This window comes from Pelodiscus sinensis, chromosome 30 (assembly GCF_052426305.1).
Source record: "Pelodiscus sinensis isolate ZL-2025 chromosome 30, ASM5242630v1, whole genome shotgun sequence".
Classification (NCBI taxonomy): Eukaryota; Metazoa; Chordata; order Testudines; family Trionychidae; genus Pelodiscus; species Pelodiscus sinensis.
In genome coordinates, this window is record NC_143081.1 from 2500793 (window position 1) to 2525186 (window position 24394).

The 24394-nt window shown below is 66.0% G+C and overlaps 1 protein-coding gene across 4 annotated transcripts in view; it reads right to left on the minus strand.

Annotated features, from left to right (window-relative positions):
• ADCY4 (adenylate cyclase 4) overlaps positions 1 to 20639 on the minus strand; it is a 25190-nt gene extending 4551 nt beyond the window's left edge. The window contains exons 1-21 of one of the 4 annotated variants that reach the window (XM_089774156.1): positions 20479 to 20639; positions 19114 to 19542; positions 17251 to 17448; positions 16968 to 17129; positions 16533 to 16682; positions 14981 to 15123; positions 14672 to 14783; positions 8712 to 8839; positions 8457 to 8615; positions 6729 to 6861; positions 6012 to 6194; positions 5718 to 5761; positions 5264 to 5350; positions 4919 to 4988; positions 3965 to 4062; positions 3423 to 3507; positions 3098 to 3232; positions 2485 to 2589; positions 2194 to 2378; positions 758 to 842; positions 328 to 486 (exon numbers count right to left, since the gene is read on the minus strand). In XM_089774156.1, the coding sequence (XP_089630282.1) occupies positions 328 to 486; positions 758 to 842; positions 2194 to 2378; positions 2485 to 2589; positions 3098 to 3232; positions 3423 to 3507; positions 3965 to 4062; positions 4919 to 4988; positions 5264 to 5350; positions 5718 to 5761; positions 6012 to 6194; positions 6729 to 6861; positions 8457 to 8615; positions 8712 to 8839; positions 14672 to 14783; positions 14981 to 15123; positions 16533 to 16682; positions 16968 to 17129; positions 17251 to 17448; positions 19114 to 19269 (2577 nt within the window). In that variant the 5' untranslated portion in view covers positions 19270 to 19542; positions 20479 to 20639. Of the gene's footprint in view, positions 1 to 327; positions 487 to 757; positions 843 to 2193; positions 2379 to 2484; positions 2590 to 3097; positions 3236 to 3422; positions 3508 to 3964; positions 4063 to 4918; positions 4989 to 5263; positions 5351 to 5717; positions 5762 to 6011; positions 6195 to 6728; positions 6862 to 8456; positions 8616 to 8711; positions 8840 to 14671; positions 14784 to 14980; positions 15124 to 16532; positions 16683 to 16967; positions 17130 to 17237; positions 17449 to 19113; positions 19543 to 20213; positions 20369 to 20478 lie in introns of those variants that run through there. The other 3 variants (XM_089774154.1, XM_089774155.1, XM_075911806.2) reach the window with 3 other exon arrangements.
• Between the last annotated feature and the right edge of the window lie 3755 nt (positions 20640 to 24394).

The following is a 24394-nucleotide window of genomic DNA, read 5'->3' on the forward strand; positions in this document are numbered from 1 at the left end:
GCGGCAGCTCCCATTGGCTGTGGGTCACCATTCCCGGCCAATGGGAGCTGTGGTGGCCTGTACCTGCGGCAGACCACCAGGCGCTAACCCTGGTGAACCACCCCCGTTCATTGCCCACCCCTGGTCTAGACGGTGCTTGGCCCTGCTGTGGACTTGCTGCCCTCGAGGTCCCTTCCTGTTCTACGAGTCCACGAAGTTCTCCCAGTCCCGAGCTCATTTCCTTCCGGTGGCATTCCCCGACGTGGCCACAGGGTGGCAGCTCTGGCACATCGAAGGGCGGCAGCCAGAAACTGCCGGCTTAAAGGGGAGGGGAGCGACCAGCCTGACCTCGTTCCGCCGGTTCTGGCCGATGAACTGCTGCGCCACGTCGGCCGGGAGCACGTTCTCCAGCAGGACCCGGTTGAGGTTCTCCATGGTCTCGATCTCCTCCCGCTCCTTCTTGAACTTCTTCTTCCACAGGAAGTCCAGGCGGCAATAGTACTCGTTCTTGGAGGGAGACACGGAGGGGCCCAGCCCGTGGGTCAGGGCTCCCCGCCGAGGGCCCGGAACTCCCCACCGCCCAAGGGAGGAGACTGGGACCCAGGGATGGGCCGTTGGACCCAGGCATCCGGGAGAGGGGGCCCAGCACCAGGACGGACTAGGATGGAGACGGGAACCCAGCAGCTCCCAGCCCGGAAGGGGGAGGGAAAGGGAGAGGGGGACAGGACCCAAAGGGTCTGGCCTAGCAGCACCTCCCCCCACGGGGCCCCGGTCTCACTTGTCTAGCCAAGGCCAGCAGGGTGAAGAAGAAGACGAAGAGAGAAACGGCTCCCATCAGCTTGGGCTCCTTCAGGACCCCTGGTCTGAGGAGAGGAGAGAAACCCGGGTAGCAGAGAGAGCTTCTGTCTCGCTGCTGGCAGCCAGCCCCGTTCTGCCCCGCCCCTGCCTCAAGCCCCACCCATCTCTTCCTCAAGCCCCGCCCCTTCTCTTCCTCAAGCCCCACCCCATCTCTTCCTCAAGCCCCACCCCATCTCTTCCTCAAGCTCCGCCCCCTCACTTCCTCAAGACCCACCCCATTGCTTCTCTCAAGCCCTGCCCCCTATACCGCTTCTTCCCCCAAGGCCCCGCCCCTGCCCCACCCCTTCCCACAAGCCCCGCCCCTATCCTGCCTCATTCCTCATGGCCACACTCGCTCCCCTCCCACTTCCTCTTGGCCGGGTCTCCTCCAGCACCTCCCCTCCCTGGGCTCCTGCCGCTCCAGAGCTGCCGTCAGACGTGGGGCCCGGCGCCTGCTCCTGACTGGGATGGGGCGGAAGGGGGCCCGGCCGGCCAGGACCTGGTACCAATTGATAACCCAGCCCCTCCCCTCCCTGCCCATGGGGGGCAACTGAGTGTCCAGCCAGAACAGCTCCCCCATTGCAACCCATGTGCCCAGCCCAGCCTTGCTGAGCACATCGGGGCCCACCGCGGGCACCCTCCCCAGCCAGCCTCCAGGGGTGCTCTCCCCGAGTGCTGTCCCCCAGCCAGCCTCCATGGGGCGCTCTCCCCCAAGTGCTCTCCCCCAGCCAGCCCCCATGGGGCGCTCTCCCCCAAGTGCTCTCCCCCAGCCAGCCCCCAGGGGGCGCTCTCCCCCAAGTGCTCTCCCCCAGCCAGCCCCCATGGGGCGCTCTCCCCCAAGTGCTCTCCCCCAGCCAGCCCCCATGGGGTGCTCTCCCCCAAGTGCTCTCCCCCAGCCAGCCCCCAGGGGGTGCTCTCCCCCAAGTGCTCTCCCCCAGCCAGCCCCCAGGGGGCGCTCTCCCCTGACCAATGTCCTACAGCCAGACCTCAGGGGGCGCTCTCCCCCAAGTATTCTCCCCCAGCCCACCCCCTGGGGGTGCCCTCCCCTAAGCAATGTCCCCCAGCCAGCCCCCAGGGGGCGCTCTCCCAGAAGTGCTCTCCCCCAGCCAGCCCCCAGGGGGTGCTTTCCACCAAATGCTTTCTCCCAGCTAGCCCCCAGGGGGCGCTCTCCCCCAACTGCTTTCCCCCAGCCGGCCCCCAGGGGGTGCCCCCAGGGGGCGCTCTCCCCCGAGTGCTTTCCCCCAGTCAGCCCCCAGGGGGTGCTCTCCCCTGAGCGATGTCCTACAGCCAGCCCCCAGGGGGCGCTCTCCCCCAAGTGCTCTCCCCCAGCCAGCCCCCAGGGGGTGCCCTCCCCCAGCCGGCCCCCCAGGGCGCTACCTGAGCAGGGTCTGGTTGGGGTAGAGGCGCCCCACGTAGCAGTCGGAGAGCCAGGCGCGGCTGTGCAGGAAGAGGACGTTGTAGACCACCAGGCACAGCGTCAGCAGCAGCAGCTTGAGCTCAAAGTTCATGTGCAGGAACAGGGAGCAGGAGACCAGCCCCAGGATGCTGCAGTAAATGTAGTACTGGGGGGAGAGAAGGGGGTGGGGCCTGTGAGGAAAGGGGGCGGGGCTGGCAGGGGAAGGGGGCGGGGCAAGGGAGAGTGAAAAGACCCCCCCCCCCCCAGCTTACCGGGAGGCTGAACAAGGCATCAGTAGAGAGCGATTCCTGGCTGGCGTTCAGCAGCACCGCGGCATTGTGGGAAGGTGGAGGACACCGGGGCAGGGGAATGAAGAACTGTCCAAAGAGGAAGATGAGACACATAGACAGCGAGAGGGATACAGCGGGGGGGGGGGGGGGCACAAAACCCAGGTGGCCTGGCTCCCAGCCAAGCCCGCTCTAACCACTAGACCCTACTCCCTTCCCAGAGCCAGGGAGAGAACCCAGGAGTCCCGGCTCTCAGCCTGGCCTGCTCTAACTACCAGCCTCCACTGCCCTCCCAGAGCCAGGGTGCGAACCCAGGAGTCTTGGCTCTCCACCCTCTGCTCTAACCACTCAGCCCCACCACCCTCCCAGAGCCAGGGTGCGAACCCAGGAGTCTTGGCTCTCCACCCTCTGCTCTAACCACTCAGCCCCACCACCCTCCCAGAGCCAGGGTGCGAACCCAGGAGTCTTGGCTCTCCACCCTCTGGTCTAACCACTCACCCCCACTACCCTTCCAGAGCCAGGGTGTGAACCCAGGTGTTCTGGCTCCCAGCCCCCTGCTCTAACCTCTAGCCCCCACTACCCCGCGGGGGCAACTCACGAGGTTGAGCACGGCCATGGTGAGGACCAGTAGGATGGTGGCGATACCCAGGCTGACGCGGAGCCAGGGCTGGGTGCAGACGGCGGCCGAGAGGCGGGGCCCCCAAGCGAGCATCTTGGGGCCCTTCTGGAAACCCTTCTGGGGGAGCAGGGGTGGGGGGAGCATGGGGGAGGGGAGACAAGGTTAGATGCCCCCCCCAGCCAGGGGCTGCCGGACCATAAGCGCCACTCAACGAGGGCATGGGGGAGGGGAGGGGAGGGAGGTGACGGGGCACCTCTGGAGCTGCGAGCTTCCCCCGCAGTGGTGCCCTGCCCTGCCCACTCACCGCCAGGTTCCCAGCGAAGCAGGTGAGGAGGAGGAGGAGGAAGAGGAAGAAGGCAATGCCGTAGGAGATCCCTAGAGCCACCGTCCTGCAAGAGAACAGCCGAAAACCAGAAATGACCCAAGCACTTGGGGGCTGGGGCTGGCGGGCGGGAGGGAGGGGCACCGGCAGGGATGGGGCTGTGGGTCAGAGTGAGGGGCAACAGCAGGGCTGGGGGTAGGGCTGGGCTGGGAGGTGCTGTGGGTTGGGAGGAAGGGGTACTGGCAGGGCTGGGGGTCAGGGGCTATAGGTTGGGAGGAAAAGGCACCGGTGGGGTTGGGGGGGCAGGGGCTGCAGGTGGGGAGTGAGGGGCACCAGTGGGGCTGGGAGGCAGGGCTGGGGGGGGGGAAAGTAGCTGCAGGTTGGTAGGGAGGTGCACCGGCAGGGCCTGAGGGGCAGGGGCTGTGGGTTGAGAGGAAAAGGCACCGGTGGGGCTGGGGGAGCAGGGCTGTGGGTCAAGTTGGAGGGGCACTGGTGGCGCTGGCGGGAAGGGGGTGTCTTCTCACTTGTGGGCCACCAGCATCTGGATGAGGAAGTTGGCGAGGAAGACGAGGCCGGTGCAGGCCGTGTAGTACTTGAAGGCCGGCAGCGCAGAGAGCCGGTACTGCAGGGCGAGACACAGAGCTGCAGTGAGCGACTGTGGCCACCAGGGGGCCCATGGGGTGGGGAGCAGGGGCCCCCTGCAGGAGACAGCAAGAGCTGCAGTGAGCGACTGTGGCCACCAGGGGGCCCATGAAGTGGGGGAGGGGGCCCTTCAGGAGACAGCAAGAGCTGCAGTGAGCGACTGTGGCCACCAGGGGGCCCGTGGGGCGGGGAGCAGGGGCCCCGTGCAGGAGACAGCAAGAGCTGCAGTGAGCGACTGTGACCACCAGGGGGCCCGTGGGGTGGGGAGCAGGGGCCCCCTGCAGGAGACAGCAAGAGCTGCAGTGAGCGACTGTGACCACCAGGGGGCCCGTGGGGCGGGGAGCAGGGGCTCCCTGCAGGAGACAGCAAGAGCTGCAGTGAGCGACTGTGGCCACCAGGGGGCCCGTGGGGCGGGGAGCAGGGGCTCCCTGCAGGAGACAGCAAGAGCTGCAGTGAGCGACTGTGACCACCAGGGGGCCCGTGGGGCGGGGAGCAGGGGCCCCCTGCAGGAGACAGCAAGAGCTGCAGTGAGCGACTGTGACCACCAGGGGGCCCATGGGGTGGGGAGCAGGGGCCCCCTGCAGGAGACAGCAAGAGCTGCAGTGAGCGACTGTGGCCACCAGGGGGCCCGTGGGGCGGGGAGCAGGGGCCCCCTGCAGGAGACAGCAAGAGCTGCAGTGAGCAACTGTGGCCACCAGGGGACCCCCTGCTGCCGCGCCTCCCCCTCCGGCTGGAATAGCTGTGATCCGGTGGGGAGGGTGGGGGCTGGTGCCCTGCCTATTGGGGGGCTGCGAGCTTCCGCCAGCAGTGCCCCGGGGGGGGGGGGGGCGGCTCACCTCCTTCTCCATCTGTTTCTCCTTGAAGTACAGGGTGATACGGTTAAAATCCTCCGACTTCTTCCATTGTCTGCAATGGGGGGGGAGGGGGGGGAGGGAGAGGGGGGAGGTGTGGGGGCTGCGGGATCTGATAGCCCCCCCCGACACACAGGCACCCCCTCACTGCCCCTCCCCCCCACGTCCTGCCCCCTCCGGTCGCTTTTTCATGCCCCCCACCTGCTCCCCTTCTGCTTTCTCCCCCCAGCCCAGCTCCCCTCCCCCACCCTCTTCTCTCCAGCCCCCCCACCTCTTCCACAGCCCCTCCTGCCTGCCTCTCCCCCCCCCCCCAAAATCCCAGGAGCCTACTTCTGTGAGTTGAGCTGCTCCAGCACCTGGAAGAATTTCTCATCCACCCCGTCGAGCTCCTCGTCCGGCCCCCTGGGGGAGCGAACCCTGAAAACAGAGTGGGGGGGGACACCCATAAGGGCAGCGGTTCTCAACTGGGGTGCACCCACCCCCCCCACCCTGCACCCAGCCTGACCTCCCCACCACCCGCTGCACTGACCCCCACTTCTGCATTTCCCACAGCCTGAACCCCCAAAGTAACCCCCCCACTGGCTGGGAACCTCAGACCCTCCTCACATTCCCCCCCCCCGTTTCTGTCCCTTGGAGCCAAGCCCCCCACATCCACCAAGGACAGGGGAGGAGAAGCAGCCTCCCCTTTGGGGGTTCACGGTTCGCACCCCATCCCTCACGGCCCTCCCCACCTACCCCCCTGCCTCCCAGAACTGTCCAGCGACAGGCCGGGGGGGGGCCTTACCGCTCCACTGTCTTGGCCTGGTTGAGGGAGCCCAGAGAGCTGTCCTGTGGAGAGAAAAGGGGGGGCACACATTTGAGGGGGGCCCTGCATAGCACTGCCCCTTTAAGGCCCGGCACATGCGGCGTTGCTGCCCCCAGGGGTGAGTGGGGGGAGCGAGGACTGGAGCTGGGGGGGCGGTTAGGGGGCAGCGAGCAAGGTGGGGGCTGTCGGGAGTAGTGGGGGGGGCCAGATCGGCGTGGTGGGGGAGGGGGCAGGGCTGGCTCCGGACGCCCCGTCTCCCCCTGCTGGACGCACCGAGTGGTTGTTCCTGGAGGCCCCCAGCGTGTCGGTGGGGAGGGCGTCGCGGTGCTGGAGGTTGGCGAACGGCTTGGCTGCCCCCCAGGACTCCAGGTAGCGGGTCATACGGACCGAGGCCCTCACTTTCTGGCCCTCGCCGGGCACGGGGGACAGGGCGTCGTCTCCGCTCTCCGCCCCCGCCTGGCCCCATGGGAAACAAGAGAGCAGCAGAGAGACTCAGCCCCTGGGCCAGGGCCTGCCCCCCAAGCCGTGGGGGGATCATCCCCCCAGGAGGGAAAATCCTGGTGTCCCGATCCCTGCCCCCCAAGCCGTGGGGCCGGGCAGGGACCAGCCCCCCCCCAGAAGGGAAAGTCCTGGCATCCCGGTCCCTGCCCCCCAAGCTGTTGGGCCGGGCGGGGACCAGCCCCCCAGAAGGGAAAGTCCTGGTGTCCCGGTCCCTGCCCCCAATCCGTGGGGCCGGGCGGGGACCAGCCCCCCAGAAGGGAAAGTCCTGGTGTCCTGGTCCCTGCCCCCCAAGCCGTGGGGCCGGGCGGGGACCAGCCCCCCAGAAGGGAAACTTCTTGTCTCCCATTTCCTGCCCTGCCCCCCTGAGCGAACCAGCTTCCCATCCTGGGGGCGGGGGGGCAGACCAGAACCGGCACCCCATAGAGGAGAAACCCCCATGCCCCCCATTAACCCCTTGCACCCAGCGCCGGCCCAGCGCCCCGGACTCACCCACGGGTCGATGACTAGGAAGGTCTTGACTCTGTTCTCCCTCAGGAAGGGGTCGCGCTGCCAGCGGCAGGTCTCCTCCACCGCGTAGACCCCGCCCAGGTGAGACAAGGTGGCCTCCGTTATATGCACCCTCCTGGGGGGGGAGAGGGGCTCACAACTCCTCTGTGCGCCAGCAGGGGGCCGTTCCACACCCGCACGTGCAATTCCTCCCTCCGCCTGCAGGGGGCGCCCGTTCACACCCACACACGTGCAATTCCTCCCTCCGCCTGCAGGGGGCGCCCGTTCACACCCACACACGTGCAATTCCTCCCTCCGCCTGCAGGGGGCGCCCGTTCACACCCACACACGTGCAATTCCTCCCTCCGCCTGCAGGGGGCGCCCGTTCACACCCACACACGTGCAATTCCTCCCTCCGCCTGCAGGGGGCGCCCGTTCACACCCACATGTGCAATTCCTCCCTCCGCCTGCAGGGGGCCGTTCCACACCCGCACACGTGCAATTCCTCCCTCCGCCTGCAGGGGGCGCCCGTTCACACCCACATGTGCAATTCCTCCCTCCGCCTGCAGGGGGCGCCCGTTCACACCCGCACGTGCAATTTCTCCCTCTGCCTGCAGGGGGCGCCCGTTCACACCCGCACGTGCAATTCCTCCCTCTGCCTGCAGGGGGCGCCCGTTCACACCCACACACGTGCAATTCCTCCCTCCGCCTGCAGGGGGCGCCCGTTCACACCCACACATGTGCAATTCCTCCCTCCGCCTGCAGGGGGCGCCCTTTCACACCCGCACATGTGCAATTCCTCCCTCCACCTGCAGGGGGCGCCCGTTCACACCCACACACGTGCAATTCCTCCCTCCGCCTGCAGGGGGCACCCGTTCACACCCACACACGTGCAATTACTCCCTCCGCCTGCAGGGGGCGCCCGTTCACACCCACACATGTGCAATTCCTCCCTCCGCCTGCAGGGGGCGCCCTTTCACACCCAGAGCAGAGACATACACAGAGACGCACGCACACGCTCACACACAGACAGACACGCATGCACGTGCAGAGACACAGACACACATGTGCACGCACGCAAACAGAGACACACACGCATGCTCTCACACTCTCTCACACCCACACAGAGACATACACACCCACAGAGACACACAGACACACTCACACAGACACAGACACCTGCATGCACACACACAGACATGCACACAGAGACACACACATGCTCACACACAGAGACACAGACACCTTCACGTGCACACACACAGAGACACACACAGACACACGTGCGCATGCACACAGACGTGCACATACAGACACACACAGACACAGACGCACACACACATGTGCGCGCGCGCACACACAGAGACGCACATACACATGTGCACACAAACACACAAACGCACACAGACACACGCACACACACAGACACACACACATGCACACACACGCACAGAGACACACACATGCACAAAGACACACACATGTGCACACACACAGACACACACATGCCTCTGTGTGTGTGTGTGTCTGTATATGTGTGAGCACATGTGTGTCTCTGTGGGTCTGTATGTCTCTGTGGGTATGAGTGTGTGCGAGCATGTGTGTGCGTCTCTGTGTATGTCTGTGCATGTGCATCTCTGTGTATGCGTGTGTGCACATGTGTGTCTGTGTGACAGCACACACACACACCCGGTGCCGCCACGAGCCCGCGGGAGCCCCCCGCCCTCTCACCCGGGCACCCCTCCGGCCTCCATGTGGTTGGCCAGCGTCACGTCGTGGGACCAGACGTCGTACTGCCACTTCTGCAGGCCGATGACCCCGCACAGCACGTTCCCCGAGTGCACCCCGACCCGCATGCTGATGTCCACCCCGGTGGCGTCCCGCAGCTTCCTGGGGGCGGACGAGAAGGAGGGGAGAGCTCACAGAGCCGGCCGGGCCGCCCCCTAGCCCCCATCCCCACGGCCCCCGCCCACCGCCCGCACTCACTTGATGGCCTGGCACATGTCCAAGCCCATCTTCACGCAGTTGCAGGCGTGGTTGGGCAGGGACACGGGCAGCCCCGAGACGCAGTAGTAACAATCGCCCAGGATCTTGATCCTCATGCACTCGTTGTCCTAGAGAACGAGAGCCGAGAGAGCATCCGTCACTGCCCCCCGGAGCTCGGGGCGGGACGCGAGCGGCGGATTCGGCCTCGGCTGGGTCCAGTTCTGGGCCCCACATTGCAGGAAAGAGGTGGGGAAACGGGAGAAGGTCCAGAGAAGAGTAACAAGAATGATGGAAGGTCTGGAGAACGTGAGCTAGGAGGGGAGGCTGAAGGAACTGGGCTTGTTTAGTTTGGAGAGGAGAAGACGGAGAGGGGACAGGGGAGCGGTTTTCAAGTACCTGAAAGGGTGTCACAAGGAGGAGGGAGAAAAATTGTGCCTTCTCCAACCTCCACCCACGGGCGCTTGTTCCTTCTCCAACCTCCACCCACGGGGGCTTGTTCCTTGTCCAACCTCCACCCACGGGCGCTTGTTCCTTCTCTAACCTCCACCCACGGGCGCTTGTTCCTTCTCTAACCTCCACCCACAGGCGGTTGTTCCTTCTCCAACCTCCACCCACGGGGGCTTGTTCCATCTCCAACCTCCACCCACGGGGGCTTGTTCCTTCTCCAACCTCCACCCACGGGCGCTTGTTCCTTCTCCAACCTCCACCCACGGGGGCTTGTTCCTTGTCCAACCTCCACCCACGGGCGCTTGTTCCTTCTCTAACCTCCACCCACGGGCGCTTGTTCCTTCTCTAACCTCCACCCACAGGCGGTTGTTCCTTCTCCAACCTCCACCCACGGGGGCTTGTTCCATCTCCAACCTCCACCCACGGGGGCTTGTTCCTTCTCCAACCTCCACCCACGGGCGCTTGTTCCTTCTCCAACCTCCACCCACGGGGGCTTGTTCCTTCTCCAACCTCCACCCACGGGCGCTTGTTCCTTCTCCAACCTCCACCCACGGGGGCTTGTTCCTTCTCCAACCTCCACCCACGGGCGCTTGTTCCTTCTCCAACCTCCACCCACGGGCGCTTGTTCCTTCTCCAACCTCCACCCACGGGCGCTTGTTCCTTCTCCAACCTCCACCCACGGGCGCTTGTTCCTTCTCCAACCTCCACCCACGGGGGCTTGTTCCTTGTCCAACCTCCACCCACGGGGGCTTGTTCCTTGTCCAACCTCCACCCACGGGGGCTTGTTCCATCTCCAACCTCCACCCACGGGGGCTTGTCCCTTCTCCAACCTCCACCCACGGGGGCTTGTTCCTTGTCCAACCTCCACCCACGGGGGCTTGTTCCTTGTCCAACCTCCACCCACGGGGGCTTGTTCCATCTCCAACCTCCACCCACGGGGGCTTGTCCCTTCTCCAACCTCCACCCACGGGGGCTTGTTCCTTCTCCAACCTCCACCCACGGGCGCTTGTTCCTTCTCCAACCTCCACCCACGGGGGCTTGTTCCATCTCCAACCTCCACCCACGGGGGCTTGTTCCTTCTCCAACCTCCACCCACGGGCGCTTGTTCCTTGTCCAACCTCCACCCACGGGGGCTTGTTCCTTCTCCAACCTCCACCCACGGGCGCTTGTCCCTTCTCCAACCTCCACCCACGGGGGCTTGTTCCTTGTCCAACCTCCACCCACGGGGGCTTGTTCCTTCTCCAACCTCCACCCACGGGCGCTTGTTCCTTCTCTAACCTCCACCCACGGGCGCTTGTTCCTTGTCCAACCTCCACCCACGGGGGCTTGTTCCTTCTCCAACCGCCACCCACGGGCGCTTGTCCCTTCTCCAACCTCCACCCACGGGGGCTTGTTCCTTGTCCAACCTCCACCCACGGGCGCTTGTTCCTTCTCCAACCTCCACCCACGGGCGCTTGTTCCTTCTCTAACCTCCACCCACGGGCGCTTGTTCCTTCTCCAACCTCCACCCACGGGGGCTTGTTCCTTCTCCAACCTCCACCCACGGGGGCTTGTTCCTTCTCCAACCTCCACCCACGGGGGCTTGTTCCTTCTCCAACCTCCACCCACGGGGGCTTGTTCCTTCTCCAACCTCCACCCATGGGCACTTGTTCCTTCTCCAACCTCCACCCACGGGGGCTTGTTCCTTGTCCAACCTCCACCCACGGGGGCTTGTTCCTTGTCCAACCTCCACCCACGGGGGCTTGTTCCTTCTCCAACCTCCACCCATGGGCACTTGTTCCTTCTCCAACCTCCACCCATGGGCGCTTGTTCCTTCTCCAACCTCCACCCACGGGCGCTTGTTCCTTGTCCAACCTCCACCCACGGGGGCTTGTTCCTTCTCCAACCTCCACCCACAGGCGCTTGTTCCTTCTCCAACCTCCACCCATGGGCGCTTGTTCCTTGTCCAACCTCCACCCACGGGGGCTTGTTCCTTCTCCAATCTCCACCCATGGGGGCTTGTTCCTTCTCCAACCTCCACCCACGGGGGCTTGTTCCTTGTCCAACCTCCACCCACGGGGGCTTGTTCCTTCTCCAACCTCCACCCATGGGCACTTGTTCCTTCTCCAACCTCCACCCACGGGCGCTTGTTCCTTCTCCAACCTCCACCCACGGGGGCTTGTTCCTTGTCCAACCTCCACCCACGGGGGCTTGTTCCTTCTCCAATCTCCACCCATGGGCACTTGTTCCTTCTCCAACCTCCACCCACGGGGGCTTGTTCCTTGTCCAACCTCCACCCACGGGGGCTTGTTCCTTGTCCAACCTCCACCCACGGGGGCTTGTTCCTTCTCCAACCTCCACCCATGGGCACTTGTTCCTTCTCCAACCTCCACCCATGGGCGCTTGTTCCTTCTCCAACCTCCACCCACGGGCGCTTGTTCCTTGTCCAACCTCCACCCACGGGGGCTTGTTCCTTCTCCAACCTCCACCCATGGGGGCTTGTTCCTTGTCCAACCTCCACCCATGGGGGCTTGTTCCTTGTCCAACCTCCACCCACGGGGGCTTGTTCCTTCTCCAACCTCCACCCATGGGCGCTTGTTCCTTGTCCAACCTCCACCCACGGGGGCTTGTTCCTTCTCCAATCTCCACCCATGGGGGCTTGTTCCTTCTCCAACCTCCACCCATGGGGGCTTGTTCCTTCTCCAACCTCCACCCACGGGGGCTTGTTCCTTCTCCAACCTCCACCCACGGGCGCTTGTTCCTTCTCCAACCTCCACCCACGGGCGCTTGTTCCTTCTCCAACCTCCACCCACGGGGGCTTGTTCCTTCTCTAACCTCCACCCACGGGCGCTTGTTCCTTCTCCAACCTCCACCCACGGGGGCTTGTTCCTTCTCCAACCTCCACCCACGGGGGCTTGTTCCTTGTCCAACCTCCACCCACGGGCGCTTGTTCCTTCTCCAACCTCCACCCACGGGGGCTTGTTCCTTGTCCAACCTCCACCCACGGGGGCTTGTTCCTTCTCCAACCTCCACCCATGGGCACTTGTTCCTTCTCCAACCTCCACCCACGGGCGCTTGTTCCTTCTCCAACCTCCACCCACGGGGGCTTGTTCCTTGTCCAACCTCCACCCACGGGGGCTTGTTCCTTCTCCAACCTCCACCCATGGGCACTTGTTCCTTGTCCAACCTCCACCCACGGGGGCTTGTTCCTTGTCCAACCTCCACCCACGGGGGCTTGTTCCTTGTCCAACCTCCACCCACGGGGGCTTGTTCCTTCTCCAACCTCCACCCACGGGGGCTTGTTCCTTCTCCAACCTCCACCCATGGGCACTTGTTCCTTCTCCAACCTCCACCCACGGGCGCTTGTTCCTTCTCCAACCTCCACCCACGGGGGCTTGTTCCTTCTCCAACCTCCACCCACGGGGGCTTGTTCCTTCTCCAACCTCCACCCATGGGCACTTGTTCCTTCTCCAACCTCCACCCACGGGGGCTTGTTCCTTGTCCAACCTCCACCCACGGGGGCTTGTTCCTTGTCCAACCTCCACCCACGGGGGCTTGTTCCTTCTCCAACCTCCACCCATGGGCACTTGTTCCTTCTCCAACCTCCACCCATGGGCGCTTGTTCCTTCTCCAACCTCCACCCACGGGCGCTTGTTCCTTGTCCAACCTCCACCCACGGGGGCTTGTTCCTTCTCCAACCTCCACCCACAGGCGCTTGTTCCTTCTCCAACCTCCACCCATGGGCGCTTGTTCCTTGTCCAACCTCCACCCACGGGGGCTTGTTCCTTCTCCAATCTCCACCCATGGGGGCTTGTTCCTTGTCCAACCTCCACCCACGGGGGCTTGTTCCTTCTCCAATCTCCACCCACGGGGGCTTGTTCCTTCTCCAACCTCCACCCATGGGGGCTTGTTCCTTCTCCAACCTCCACCCACGGGGGCTTGTTCCTTCTCCAACCTCCACCCACGGGCGCTTGTTCCTTCTCCAACCTCCACCCACGGGGGCTTGTTCCTTCTCCAACCTCTACCCATGGGCACTTGTTCCTTCTCCAACCTCCACCCACGGGCGCTTGTTCCATCTCCACCCACGGGGGCTTGTTCCTTCTCCAACCTCCACCCACGGGCGCTTGTTCCTTCTCCAACCTCCACCCACGGGGGCTTGTTCCTTGTCCAACCTCCACCCACGGGCGCTTGTTCCTTCTCCAGTAGCTTAAACAGGCCTCAAATATCCTCGAGTATCCCCCGGGACGTCTTTGGGCATCTCCCAAGCTTGTTGAGAAACTCAAGGAGACGTTGTCTAAGTCTCAGGCATTTCCTCCACCCCCGCGAGTTAGTTTTCTGGCCCTTCTCCAAGTTTCCAATGCCCTGTCGAAGAGGCGGACACCAGGACTGCATGCAGCAGCTAAGTACTACAAAGGTGACCACCTCCCTTCGCCTCTCGCCTGCTAACCCTCCAAGCATCACCCGGGTCTGTTTTTCTCCTGGCCTAGTGCTGGTCGGCTCCGCCAGCCCTCATGGGAGAAAGAGAGAGACACAGAGCGGGACTGGGGGGGCCCCTGGAGGTACCCAGAAGAAATGAGGGCATCCCCTGCGATGTAACCTCTAATTTTTCCCAATCCGCGTGTGGACTAAATTTTATTCAGTGCACCGAGGCATGCAGAGATGTGCACCACCACTAGAAACTGGACTGCTAGGGTGGCTGCCCAAGCACGCCGCTTCCAAGGAACACGAGTTCCATGGGGCTGGAGAGGTCTTAGTCTGAGGCAATGGGTCTCCCCATGGGGCTGCAGGGGATGGCATGGAGAGGGGCCCATGTCCGGGACAGAGTAGGAGGTGGATCCATGGGGAGTTGTGGGGGGAGGGTGTTTCTGTAGGTGGGAGGGTCCCACAGGATGCAGAAGAGGGTCCCCTTGTGGGGCAGAGGGGTCTCAGGGAGGGGCCAGAGTGGGGATCCTATGGGATACAGAATGGGGTCCCCTTGTGGGGCAGAGGGGTCCCAGGGAGGGGCCAGGGTGGGGGTCCCATGGGATGCAGAAGGGGGTCCCCTTGTGGGGCAGGGGGGTCCCAGGGAGGGGCCAGGGTGGCGGTCCCACAGGATGCAGAAGGGGGTCCCCTTGTGGGGCAGAGGGGTCCCAGGGAGGGGCCAGGGTGGGGGGTCCCATGGGATGCAGAAGAGGGTCCCCTTGTGAGGCAGAGAGGTCCCAGGGAGGGGCCAGGGTGGGGGTCCCATGGGATGCAGAAGGGGGTCCCCTTGTGAGGCAGAGGGGTCCCAGAGAGGGGCCAGAGTGGGGGTCCCCAGGGATGTAGAAGGGGGTCCCCTTGTGGAGCAGCAGGATCCCAGGGAGGGGCCAGGGTGGGGGGTCCCACAGGGTGCATAAGGGGGTTCCCTTGTGGGCAGAGGGGTCCCAGGGAGGGGCCAGGGTGGGGGGTCCCACAGGGTGCAGAAGGGGGTCCCCTTGTGGGGCAGAGGGGTCCCAGGGAGGGGCCAGGCTCTCCTGATGAGGTGGGGAGGGGTCCCTCGGGGGGGGCCGTCTCACCTTGGCGATCTGGTCGAACTTGCCAAACAGCTCGTTGAGCATGAGGACCAGTTCCTTGGGGGAGCACTCGCTGGCCAGCCGGGTGAACCCCACGATGTCGGCGTACAGGATGCTGGGCCGGGCAGGGGAGGGGAGGCAGCGTCAGGCCGGTGGGGGCAGCACTGAGAGTCGGGGAGACACCCCCTCCCTCTCCCCTCCCCCCTCGCACTGGGAACTGCCCCGCCGGGAACCCCACCCCCCTCCCCTGCTCCTACCGCCCATCCCCCCCCTTGCCCCGCTGCCACCTCCCGGCCTGGGTGGGGTCGGTACCTGACGTTCTTGTGGTGCCTGACGTAGAGGTTGTGGAAGTTGTTGGCGCTCTCCTGGCGCCCCCCGTCCCGCAGCCGCTCGATGATCTCGGCCTTCATCTCCATGGCGATGTAGGCGGGCAGGATGGAGAGGAGGAGGTGCTCCTGGGGAAGGAGGGGGTGTGCAGTGTGAGTGGGGGGTGGGGCGGTGAGGGGGTGGATGGCTATAGGGAAGGCTAGACAGAGCCCATGAACAGGTGGCTGCATATGGGGAGGGAGGGATGGATGGGCAGGGAGATGGGTGGGTGGATGGACGGATGAGTGGATGGATGGAAGGAAGGGTGGATGGACAGACAGATGGATGAGGGATGGATGGAAGGAAGAGTGGGTGGGTGGGTGGACAGACAGATGGATGAGGGATGGATGGAAGGAAGAGTGGGTGGGTGGGTGGACAGACAGATGGATGAGGGATGGATGGAAGGAAGGGTGGATGGGTGGGTGGACAGACAGATGGATGAGGGATGGATGGAAGGAAGGGTGGATGGGTGGGTAGGCGGATGGACAGATGGATGAGTGGATGGATGGAAGGAAGGGTGAATGGGTGGGTAGACAGACAGATGGATGAGGGATGGATTGGATGGATCGGGGGGTGGGTGGGTGGGTGGACGGACAGATGGATGAGGGATGAATGGAAGGAAGTGTGGATGGGTGGGTGGACGGACAGATGGATGAGGGATGGATGGAAGGAAGGGTGAATGGGTGGGTGGACAGACAGATGGATGAGGGATGGATTGGATGGATCGGGGGGTGGGTGGATGGATGGGTGGATGTATGGAAGGGTGGGTGGATGGACGGATGGATGAGGGATGGATGGATTGGATGGATGGGTTGGCGGGTCGATGGACGGACGGACGGATTGGATGGATTGGAGAGTGAGTGGATGGGTGGATGGACAGATGGATAGAAGGATGGGTGGGTCAGTGGATGGATGGCTGGATGGACGCGTGGGTGGATGGACGGACAAATGGATGGATGGATGGATGGGAGGGTGGATGGATGGATGGATGGATGGACACGTGGGTGGATGGATGGATGGGAGGATGGAAGGAGGGGTGGGCGGATGGAGGGATGGACACATGGGTGGGTGGATGGATGGGAGGGTGGAAGAAGGGGTGGGCGGATGGATGGATGGTTGGATAGAAAGGTGGGTGGGTCAGGTCAGTGGATGGATGGACGAGTGGGTGGATGGACGGACGAATGGATGGGAGGATGGATGGATTGGAGGGTGGGTGGGTGGGCGGATGGAGGGATGGACACATGGGTGGGTGGATGGATGGGAGGGTGGAAGAAGGGGTGGGCGGATGGATGGATGGTTGCATAGAAGGGTGGGTGGGTCAGGTCAGTGGATGGATTACTGGACGAGCGGGTGGACGGACGGACGGACACATGGATGGGTGGATGGGTGGGTGGGTGGGTGGACGGACGGACAGTGTGACTATCAAACGGACAGAAGGACAGAGCGGGTACGTGGAGATAAGACAGACCAATGAATACCCAGGAGTCCCTCCGCTCACCTGGTGCCGCTTCTCAGACTCCAGCTTGACCCGGGAGTGGATGAGTTTGAAGGTCTCCTGGAAGGTCTCCTGCAAGGCCACCTCCATCAGGTGCTTGTGGTAGGCGCCCACCAGGTTGCCACAGATGAAGATCACCGCATTGGCCAGGAGCTGGGGGGGAGAAGGATGAGATGGGCCTCAGGGGCAGAGCATCCGTGGGGTCCCTGGGGATGCTAAGGAGGAGAGGAGGGTGGGGGACAGCTGGGGGGCCGGGAGCGGGACACAGCTAAGCGAAGGTGTCAATATGGGGCTGAGAAAGAGGAGACATCAGTAGGACGTGGGGCGGTTGGGAAGGGACACCAGGCGTGTGGGGGGCAGCAGGCAGCGAGGGGAGGGGCGGCTATGGAGGAAGAAGGGTCCCCAGGGGTGCGTCTAAAAGGGGACGGGGGGACTCACCTGCACCGCTAGCTCAGCCCGCAGCCCCCGCCTGGCTGACAGGTAGGCCCCCAAGACCACCTCGTGGGAGAGGGAGGTGGCGAGGCCGGCGACCACGGCGTCCCGCATGCCGACGGGCAGCATGGTGTAGACGGTGAAGATGATGAAGAGGAAGAAGGAGACCTGGAGGGAGGGAGACAGGCCAGGCGGGTCGCACCACGGAGCACCAGCGGCCATAACGGCCTCCCCCACCCTCTGCTGCCCCATGCTGCCACTGGGCCGTCCCCTCACCTCGCGCTCTCACCTGGTCCCAGGCGTTGACCACCCCGCTGGTGAAGACGGAGACGTAGGCCATGGCCAGGAGGCAGGCCCAGATGAGGGCCGAGAAGAGCCGGGTGCAGCGCTGGAAGACGCTCTCGATGCAGACCAGCAGGAGGATGAGGGAGAAGACGGCCAAGGCCACCAGCAAGGTGAGCAGGAAGCCCAAGTTGGAGGCGAATTCCTGGGGGGCAGAACGGGGGTGGAGTGAAATCCCAGGGCCCGTCCCCCCCCATCTAGGACACTGGGAGTGTCTGTGGTGTTGGGGGGGCTGCGCACAGACCCAGCTCGGAGGGGCCCAGACCCAGCTCGGAGGGGCCTTCCCCCAGGGCCACATTGGATGGGCCGAGGGGCACGGGGATGTGGGGGAGGTGCGATTGGGGGTCAGGAATGGGGGAAGGGATGGGGATGGAGGAGGGTGGCTTGCAGGGCTGGGTGGGGGTAGTAGGGAGAGAGGCTGCGGGGGAGGAAGGGTAGGAGGGATTGTCACAAGGGGGCAGAGGGGAGGGAGTGAGGGGCTGCACAGCTCAGAGGGGCAATAAAAGGGAGGGGCAGAGGGGCAGGGAGCTGCCTTAATTCCCCTGCCAGCAGATTGCACTATGGGACACTGGGGGGTCAGGGCCTCCCTCCCGCGGGACCCCTTCTTGCCCCTCCCCTCTCAGCACCCAATCCATGAGCCAGCCCCCCGGCACCTCCCTCCTCCGGCTCCTCCCCATGCCCCAAGCTTCCCCCCATGGCCCAATCCCCCACGCCCCACACCCAACGCCCCAACCCCCCATGGCCCAATCCCCCGCGCCCCAGACCCAACGCCCCAACCCCCCATGGCCCAATCCCCCACGCCCCAGACCCAACGCACCAACCCCCCATGGCCCAATCCCCCACGCCCCACACCCAACGCCCCAACCCCCCATGGCCCAATCCCCCACGCCCCACACCCAACGCCCCAACCCCCCAAGGCCCAATCCCCCACGCCCCACACCCAACGCCCCAACCCCCCATGGCCCAATCCCCCACGCCCCACACCCAACGCCCCAACCCCCCATGGCCCAATCCCCCACGCCCCAGACCCAACGCCCCAACCCCCCATGGCCCAATCCCCCACGCCCCAGACCCAACGCCCCAACCCCCCATGGCCCAATCCCCCACGCCCCAGACCCAACGCCCCAACCCCCCATGGCCCAATCCCCCACGCCCCAGACCCAACGCCCCAACCCCCCATGGCCCAATCCCCCACGCCCCAGACCCAACGCCCCAACCCCCCATGGCCCAATCCCCCACGCCCCAGACCCAACGCCCCAACCCCCCATGGCCCAATCCCCCACGCCCCAGACCCAACGCCCCAACCCCCCATGGCCCAATCCCCCACGCCCTAGACCCAACGCCCCAACCCCCTGTGGCCCAATCCCCCACGCCCTACACGCCACACCCTGGTGCTTCCCCATGCCCCAAACTCCCATGGCCCAACCCCCCATGCCCCACACTCTGGCCCCTCTCCATGCCCCAAGCCCCCATGGCCCAACCCCCTGCGCCCAAGCCCCTCCCCACATCCCAGCCCCACGTGGCCAACCCCCTCCACCCCGGTCCCTCCACACGCCCCAACCTCTCATGGCCCAACCCCCCCACACCCCAACCCCCACATGGCCCACGTCCCCCGTGCTCCGGCCCCTCCCCACACCCCAACCCCCACATGGCCCACCCCCCCATGCTCCGGCCCCTCCCCACACCCCAACCCCCACATGGCCCACCCCCCATGCTCTGGCCCCTCCCCACACCGCAACCCCCCCATGGCCCTCACCCCCCATGCTCCGGCCCCCCCACCCCCCAACCGCCCCCCGCCCCGGCCCCTCACCCTGCCGCTGGCCAGGTGGGCGGTGAGCAGGGCCAGGCAGGTGCCCAGGGCGATGAGCAGCAGCAGCAGCAGCAGCGGGTAGAGCTGGCTCAGGCTGTAGTAGGTCTCGTAGAACAGGGCCTGGCGCTGGGCCGGGGGGCGGGGGCAGCACCCCATCCCCCCCAGTGGCCTCCCTCCCCCGCCCGTGGGGCCCCCGGGCCCCTCACATCGCCCCGGGGCACCCTGTCACCCAGCCCCCCGCTTCCCACCCTGGGGGGCCCCTGGGGGTTCCCCCGCCCAGCTCCCTGGCCTGGGCCCTGCCCCTGGCACACTGGCGCCCCCTGTGGGCCAGGCCCGGAGACTCCTGAGGGCAAAGGGGTGGGGCCCCACGAGGGGAGTGAGGGGGGCAGCAGGGGTGGGAAACTTGGGGGCCCCGGCTCGATCGGTGACCTGGGGAAGGAAAGGAAAAGAAAGGGTCAGTGTGCGGCCAGCCGCCCCCCGGCTCCCCCCCAGTTCTACCGGTGCCCCACGCTCCCCCCGGCCCTGCCCCCCACTTCTACCGGTGCCCCTCGCTGTCACCCCACAGCCCTGCCCCCTAGCCCTGCCAGGGCCCCTTGCTCGTGCCCCGCAGCCCCTGCCCCCAGCCCTCCTGGTCCCCTCGCTCCCCCCCAGCTCTGCCCCCCAGTCCTGCCAGTGCCCCTCGCTGTCACCCTACAGCCCTGCCCCCTAGCCCTGCCAGTGCCCCTCACTCCTGCCCCCAGCCCTGCCCCACAACTCTGGTGCCCCTCACTCCCCCCAGCCCTGCCCCCAGCCCTCTGGTGCCCCTCACTCCCCCCAGCCCTGCCCCCAGCCCTCTGGTGCCCCTCACTCCTGCCCCCAGCTCTGCCCCCCAACTCTGGTGCCCCTCACTCCCCCCAGCCCTGCCCCCAGCCCTCTGGTGCCCCTCACTCCTGCCCCCAGCTCTGCCCCCCAACTCTGGTGCCCCTCACTCCCCCCAGCCCTGCCCCCAGCCCTCTGGTGCCCCTCACTCCTGCCCCCAGCTCTGCCCCCCAACTCTGGTGCCCCATGTTGTCTGCGGGGGATCAGACGGACCGAGTTTTCCCCTTTCTGTCCATACCCACCCCGCTGTCTGTGTCCGTCTGTCCCAGGGGAAGGGTGGCCCAGCGGTTAGAAGGAAGTGACCCGCCTCCCCGCCACACACGGCCCCGTGCCTCAGTTTCCCCTTCCGAACGGGATCGCGGGCCCTTTCCCGCCTCCCGGGATCTGCCCCGCTGGGGGGGGGGGGGGTTCAGCTGGAGAGGGTGCAGGGGGACACAGCCCAGGGCTAAAGGCCTCAGCCCCCCCCCCCGCCATTAAAGGGCCCTCGCCCCCCGGGGCGCCCCTCACCTGGTGGCCGGGCTCGGGGAAGACCGAGATTGGAGATTCCCCGCCCCGCAGCCGGAGCCGGCCCCCCCCCCCCCCCCCCGCCTCCTTAACTCCTTCCTGCCCGGGGCGGAGACGTGGGGGAGGGGACCCAGGCGTCCGGGCGGGCGGGGCTCCGAGGGGTTAGCCGAGTGGGGGAGGGGCGGGGCTCATCTGCTCCCTGGGAGGCAGGACTCCTGGGTTCTCTCTGGCTCTGGAGGGGCAGTGGGGGCTAGTGGTTAGAGCCGCATGGGAGCCGGGACTCCTGGGTTCTCTCTGGCTCTGGAGGGGCAGTGGGGGCTAGTGGTTAGAGCCGTAAAGGAGCCGGGACTCCTGGGTTCTCTCTGACTCTGGGAGGGCAGTGGGGGCTAGTGGTTAGAGCCGCATGGGAGCCGGGACTCCTGGGTTCTCTCTGGCTCTGGAGGGACAGTGGGGGCTAGTGGTTAGAGCCGCATGGCAGCCGGGACTCCTGGGTTCTCTCTGGCTCTGGAGGGGCAGTGGGGGCTAGTGGTTAGAGCCGCATGGCAGCCGGGACTCCTGGGTTCTCTCTGGCTCTGGAGGGACAGTGGGGGCTAGTGGTTAGAGCCGCATGGCAGCCGGGACTCCTGGGTTCTCTCCCTGGCTCTGGAGGGGCAGTGGGGGCTAGTGGTTAGAGCCGCATGGCAGCCGGGACTCCTGGGTTCTCTCTGGCTCTGGAGGGACAGTGGGGGCTAGTGGTTAGAGCCGCATGGGAGCCGGGACTCCTGGGTTCTCTCTGGCTCTGGGAGGGCAGTGGGGGCTAGTGGTTAGAGCCGCATGGGAGCCGGGACTCCTGGGTTCTCTCTGGCTCTGGGAGGGCAGTGGGGGCTAGTGGTTAGAGCCGTATGGGAGCCGGGACTCCTGGGTTCTCCCTGGCTCTGGAGGGGCAGTGGGGGCTAGTGGTTAGAGCCGCATGGCAGCCGGGACTCCTGGGCTCTCTCTGGCTCTGGAGGGGCAGTGGGGGCTAGTGGTTAGAGCCGCATGGGAGCCGGGACTCCTGGGCTCTCTCTGGCTCTGGAGGGGCAGTGGGGGCTAGTGGTTAGAGCCGCATGGGAGCCGGGACTCCTGGGCTCTCTCTGGCTCTGGAGGGGCAGTGGGGGCTAGTGGTTAGAGCCGCATGGGAGCCGGGACTCCTGGGTTCTCCCTGGCTCTGGAGGGGCAGTGGGGGCTAGTGGTTAGAGCCGCATGGGAGCCGGGACTCCTGGGTTCTCTCCCTGGCTCTGGAGGAGCAGTGGGGGCTAGTGGTTAGAGCTGCATGAGAGCCGGGACTCCTGGGTTCTCTCCCTGGCTCTGGAGGAGCAGTGGGGGCTAGTGGTTAGAGCCGCATGGGGGCCGGGACTCCTGGGTTCTCTCTGGCTCTGGGAGGGCAGTGGGGGCTAGTGGTTAGAGCCGTACGGGAGCCGGGACTCCTGGGTTCTCTCTGGCTCTGGGAGGGCAGTGGGGGCTAGTGGTTAGAGCCGTATGGGAGCAGGGACTCCTGGGTTCTCTCTGGCTCTGGAGGAGCAGTGAGGGCTAGTGGTTAGAGCCGCATGGGAGCCAGGATTCCTGGGTTCTCTCCCCGGCTCTGGAGGACAGTGGGGTCCAGTGGGTAGAGCAGGGGGGGCTGGGGGCCGGGACTCCTGGGTTCTCTCTGGCTCTGGAGGGCAGTGGGGGCTAGTGGTTAGAGCCGCATGGGAGCCAGGATTCCTGGGTTCTCTCCCCGGCTCTGGAGGGCAGTGGGGGCCAGTGGGTAGAGCAGGGGGGCTGGGGGCCGGGACTCCTGGGTTCTCCCCGGCTCTGGAGGGCAGCAGGGGTGGGGGTAGCTGGACACCGTGCGCCCCACTGGGCTGGTCCCACCCCGGCTCAGTGACTCTGTTTCCCTTTATGGATTGACCAAACCCCGGGTGACAACACATGGGAGCTTGACGCCCAGCCCCCCACAGCCGGACTCTGCAGCAGGTTGGCTGGAGCCCAGCAGACCCATTTGTCTCCCGGTGGCTGGGAGCAGAGGAGCCGGGGGGGGGGGGGGGGGGAGCTGGGCTCTAATGGTTTCCTGGAAATTCCCCCCCAGCCCCCACCGCTGGGGGATCTGCTAATGGAGGCGGGTGCAAGACTCTGCTGGGCAAAGCGCCACCCCGCCCTCTGACCCCCGGGGGTGTCCCCCCCCCACTGGGCTGGGTCCCCAGCAGGCCGGGCAAACTGGGAGACGCAGGCTCCATCTTCCCCATGGTCTGGTGGCAGGGGGCTAGGGGCCAGGACTCCTTGGAAGGACTGTGGGGCCTAGTGGTTAGAGCACAGGGGGGCTAGGAGCCAGGACTCCTTGGAAGGACTGTGGGGTCTAGCGGTTAGAGCCTGGGGGGCTAGGAGCCAGGACTCCTTGGAGGCAGTGGGGGCTAGTGGTTAGAGCCCTGGGGGGGGGGGGGGCTAGGGGCCAGGACTCCTTGGAAGGACTGTGGGGCCTAGTGGTTAGAGCACAGGGGGCTAGGAGCCAGGACTCCTTGGAAGGACTGTGGGGTCTAGCGGTTAGAGCCTGGGGGGCTAGGAGCCAGGACTCCTTGGAGGCAGTGGGGGCTAGTGGTTAGAGCTCTGGGGGGGGGGGGCTAGGAGCCAGGACGCCTTGGGTGCAGTGGGGGCTAGTGGTTAGAGCCCTGGGGGGGGCTAGGAGCCAGGAGTCTTTGGGTGCAGTGGGGGCTAGTGGTTAGAGCCCTGGGAGGCCTGGTGGCCAGGACTCCTTGGGGGGGGCAGTGGTGCCTAGTGGTTAGAGCCCGGGGGGGGGCTAGGAGCTAGGAATCCTTGGGGGCAGTGGGGGCTAGTGGTTAGAGCCCTGGGGGGGCTGGGAGCCAGGAGTCCTTGGGGGCAGTGGGGGCTAGTGGTTAGAGCCCTGGGGGGGCTGGGGGCCAGGACTCCTTGGGGGCAGTGGGGGCTAGTGGTTAGAGCCCGGGGGGGGGGGGCTGGGGGCCAGGAGTCCTTGGGTGCAGTGGGGGCTAGTGGTTAGAGCCCTGGGGGGGGGGGGGCTAGGAGCTAGGAATCCTTGGGGGCAGTGGGGGCTAGTGGTTAGAGCCCTGGGGGGGCTGGGGGCTAGGAATCCTTGGGGGCAGTGGGGGCTAGTGGTTAGAGCCCTGGGGGGGGGGGCTAGGAGCTAGGAATCCTTGGGGGCAGTGGGGGCTAGTGGTTAGAGCCCTGGGGGGGGGGGCTAGGAGCTAGGAATCCTTGGGGGCAGTGGGGGCTAGTGGTTAGAGCCCGGGGGGGGGGGCTGGGGGCTAGGAATCCTTGGGGGCAGTGGGGGCTAGTGGTTAGAGCCCTGGGGGGGGGCTAGGAGCTAGGAATCCTTGGGGGCAGTGGGGGCTAGTGGTTAGAGCCCTGGGGGGGCTGGGGGCCAGGACTCCTTGGGGGGGGCAGTGGTGCCTAGTGCTCGGAGCGGGCTCCGGTTGCGGGTGCAGCGGGAGAGCAGAGACCCGGGGGCAGAGCCAGGCTCCGGGGAGGCGGAGCGGGAGCTGAAAAGCTGGTTGGGCTGGTTCCCCCGACACATCGCCCTGGGCTGGGCCCCTCCCCGTCCCGCCAGGCCCTGCCGGCCCAGACCCCCTCCCCCCCGGGATCAGCCAGCCGCTGCCAAGCTGTGGGGCGGGAGTGAGGGGCAGGGCTGGGGGGCAGGGACTGCGGGGGGGGGGGAGATGAGGGGCACCGGCAGGGCTGGGGTCGTGGGCTGCGGAGGGAAGTGGGGGGTAGGGGGTGGGGGTCGGGAGGGAAGGGCCCCTGTCGGGCTGGGGGGGGGATGGGGGTCACTGGCAGGGCTGGGGGGCAGGAAGGAGGGGCACCAGTGGGGCTGCAGGCCAGGAGCTGCAGGGGGGGAGTGAGCAGCTGTGCTGGGGGGCAGGGGCTGTGGGGGGGGGGGACGAGGGGCACT